General features: G+C 47.7%; 1 protein-coding gene across 1 annotated transcript in view; it reads right to left on the bottom strand.

The window, feature by feature from the left end:
- Window positions 1-1903: 1903 nt before the first annotated feature.
- Window positions 1904-3851, bottom strand: part of MPP3 (membrane palmitoylated protein 3) — a 30066-nt gene continuing 28118 nt past the window's right edge. The window contains exon 18 of the mRNA XM_008074213.2: window positions 1904-2924. Coding sequence (XP_008072404.1) covers window positions 2748-2924 — 177 coding nt within the window. The 3' untranslated portion in view covers window positions 1904-2747. The remainder of the gene's footprint in view (window positions 2925-3851) is intronic.

Genomic DNA, 3851 nt, shown 5'->3' with positions numbered 1-3851 from the left:
TGCTCATGGCCACCCCAGCATCAACCTGCTGGGCTCCAGCGATCCTTCCGCCTCAGCCTTCCAAGAAGCCAGAACTACAGGCACGTGCTACCACGCCTGGCTAATTTTTTATTTATTGTAGAGATGAGGTCTCACCATGTTGCCCGGGCTGGTCTCAAACCCATGGGCTCAAGCAATCCACTCACCTCAGCTTCCCAAAGTGCTGGGATTATAGGCTGAGCCACCGAGCCTGGATTTTTTTTTTTGATTTTTTTTTAATTTTAGGTTCAGGGGGTACACGTGTGTTCGTCACATGGGCATATTGTGTAGCAGTGGGAACTGGGTTTCAGGTGGCCCATTCTCCAAGGGATTTTCAAGAGTAATTGTTACTTATGTGGTGGGTTTTTTCTGCCCCCCCCCCCCCGCCCCCCGCCTATGAGGGAACTTTGGATCCCAGGTGTCCTACACACCAACTTCACATGCACCATTCACACATCAGGGACTTCTGCCCCCGTGGCCTGGTACTCTGTAGAACAGCTCAAGATCAATTTCACTTGATAAGAGCCCTCCCACAAGAATGATAGTGTTTAATGATCATTTCTGGTATTTAGGAGATTTAGGATCAAATATTAAACCTCTACAGCATATGGAATGGCTGGCAGGGAAGGTTAATAAAAAAGACTAAAAAAAAAAATACTCTGAGCTGGGTGCAGTGGCGCATATCTGTAATCCCAGCACTTTGGGAAGCAGAAGTAAGAGGATTGCTTAAACCCAAGGGTTCGAGGTCAGCCTGCACAACCTGTCGAGACCTCGTTGCTACAATAAATGAAAAAATTAGCCAGGCGTGGTGGTGCCTGCCTGTGGTTCCAGCTGCTTGGAAGGCTGAGGCAGAAGGATCGCTGGAGCCCAGCAGGTCGACATGGGTGGCTGTGAGCATGCCATGCACTCTAGCCTAGACATCTAGAAAGTTCTGAAGAATGTGATCCTATTAGATGGACCCACCAGGTTTGTGAACTTAGAGAGCTGCCAAGGTGCCCTTGTATAAAGCAGTAAAGTAGAAATTTCTGGGGCAGCAAACCTCCTCCCTGGTGCTTCACCTGTGACCTGGCCTCCCTTTTTTCTGAGTAGACTGAAAACGTACACGAGTTAGTAGCCTCTTTGCAGTCTTGAAAAGTTATGGCCACCTTGCATATGACTATGGCCACCTTGCAACTCTAGCTGTGAACACATTCATCATGCATAAGTCAATTATTTCAATGAGTACCTCAATTATGGGACCCTCGAAAGAATAGGCAGTGGAGTATGGTGTTTAGTCATCATTTATGATATTTCGGAGATTTAGGCTCAAATATCAAAGCTCTGCCATTTAAAAAAAAAAAAAGTGACCGGGCTCGGTGGCTCAGCCTGTAACCCCAGCACTTTGGGAGACCGAGGTGAGTGGATTGCCTGAGCCCACGGGTTCGAGACCTGCCTGGGCAACTTGGTGAGACCTCATCTCTACAATAAATCAAAAATAGCCAGGTGTGGTAGCGTGCGCCTGTAGTTCCAGCTACTTGGAAGGCTGAGGCGGAAGGATCGCCGGAGCCCAGCGGGTCGAGGCTGCGGTGGCCAGGAGCGGCCACTGCACTCCAGTCTAGGTGACAGAGTGAGACTCCAACTTAAAAAAAAAAAAAAAAAAAAGCTTGCAAGCTTGGATGGGCACATTATTTAAACTGTCTAAGCTTTACTCTTTTTTTCTCATTTGTACATTTGATAAGAACCCTACCTCATTGGCTTGGTGAGTTTATCAGGGTGATGAATCTAACACCCCACACAGAATGAAGATTTGCATGCACTGACTACAAACAACAGATACAACTCTCTGAGCAGCTAAGACGGATCACAAATCCTGTGTGACAATCATTTCTTGCTCAGACAACCCATCAGGCTAACGCTCTGAGACTACATACTTTTATTTTGACAGAGATGATTGACCATGGCTTAGACATCGTTTTGACAGGGGAAGCCCTCTGGTTTCCCATGACCTGGCACAAAAGGAGCCCCAATAATCTCAAGGTAGGGACAGGCAAGCGGTCAGTGCCGTGAAGGACAACTGTTCAGAACCAATCCAACAAAACAAGGCTCAGTTTTAAGAAGCTAAGGGCGTCTGGAAAGGAGAAAAGTAGCCTTCCCTTCCCAAGAGTCCCTGAAGGCACCACTGTCTTAGAGAATAATACAGTAATTCATGCTGATGGTGAAGTGTGCCTCAGCCTTCCGGAAAGTTCACATATGCTCACTATTTTAAAAGGCAGAGAACCAGGTTTTCTATTACCAGGCAAACACTATTTTTAAAAAATAGTGCTTGAAGACAGAGGAACTTGTGTTTTATCCTCTTGGGTAAAACAACTTAGCTTCCAACAAGCTAGATACATGAAGTGTCACTGTGTTTATAAAGCTTAAACACCTCTGCAAATCATCACCACCCCTCCCAAAAGACAGTGGCTATTTAACTTTGGTACAAAGAATCGGGGTCGACCTGCCTGTGACTCTTTAATGAATGACGCGTTGTTTTCTGATATGCCCCTTTCAAGTCATGCTCCAGAGAGGTGCAGTGAAAAACGACAGACAGAAACCAACCACAAACAAGACTTCCCACATATGCTCTTCCGGATGGTGGAATCTGGAGAATTCTGCCTCTCTCTGCACTTGAGATTCCTTGACCATCACATGAGGGAGACCAGACGAGATGGTCTTCTGGGTCTCGTCCAGTCAGATGTTCTGGGGTGAAGTTACCTGACCCAACTCACAGGTACCCAGTGGGGGTCCTTGCTCAGTTTCTCCAAGACCACTCTGAGCTGGCTGTAGGCACCCTCGAGGTCCTCTCTCACCAGCACAGCGTCCACCAGGTGCCCATAGTGCTGGTCTATGAAGGCAGCGGAGGCGGCCATCTCTTGCTGTTCCTCGTCCTGCAGGAAGAGGGCAGGATGGAGCAACCAGGCTGTTCTACCAGACAGGGATCCCCAACCCTGGGATGTGGGCCTGTACAGCACAGCAGGACGTGAGCAGGGGAGAGGCTGAGCTCTGCCACCTGCCAGATCAGCAGCGCCATTAGGTTCCATGGGAGTGCGAGCCCTCTTGTGAACTGTGCACGTGAGGGATCTAGGTTGCATGCTTCTTACGAAAATCTGATGCCTGAAGATCCCCCCCAGCCCCCACCCCGGTCTGTGGAAAAACTGCCATCTACAAAACCAGTCCCTGTTGCCAGAAAGGATGGGGACTGCTGTGTTCCAACCTTTAATTTTTAAAGGATGGGTGGATGGCTATGCCCCATGAATAACCAACTGTGTAAACAAGAACAGAGTGTAGCGACATGAGGTCAAGCTTTGAAGAAAGCTATGAGCAACAGACATGGACACCGTTTGGTGTCCACTCACTCTCAAAATACCTACTGAGGACCTGTGTACTGAAGACATGACGTGAAGTACTTTAGGGGATGCTGATTCTGTATTTGTGTACATATGTCCATATCCCATTTCCTGCCCTCAAAGCATTTCCAGTTATGGCAATGCATGGCAATTTCGTGTGGCTCAGTCTGTAATCCTGTGCCTTTGGGAGGCTTAAGTTAAGTAATTATGAGAAAGAACTCCAAGTCATATTGACTATGTGAAAGCAAAAGCAAGCACTTCGGAATCAACTGGGGATGAAGGAGAGGAGAGCCCCAGTGCCCTCTGAAGACTCCTGTGGGACTCGACTCTTCTTTCCACTTCCTCATCCCAGGCCAGACACTAGCAGAGGAGACAACGTGGAATTCCATAAGAAATGCTGGACAACTCTCATCAGATTCCCCGTTTCCTCAAGGCATCTGACTTTTTTTTTTTTTTTTTTTTTTTTTT

Source organism: Carlito syrichta, unplaced genomic scaffold, assembly GCF_000164805.1.
Source record: "Carlito syrichta isolate Samal-C Ts95f unplaced genomic scaffold, Tarsius_syrichta-2.0.1 Scaffold316369, whole genome shotgun sequence".
NCBI classification, from domain to species: Eukaryota; Metazoa; Chordata; class Mammalia; order Primates; family Tarsiidae; genus Carlito; species Carlito syrichta.
The sequence above is the reverse complement of the archived record's forward strand: the minus strand, read 5'-3'. Positions and strand labels throughout refer to the sequence as shown.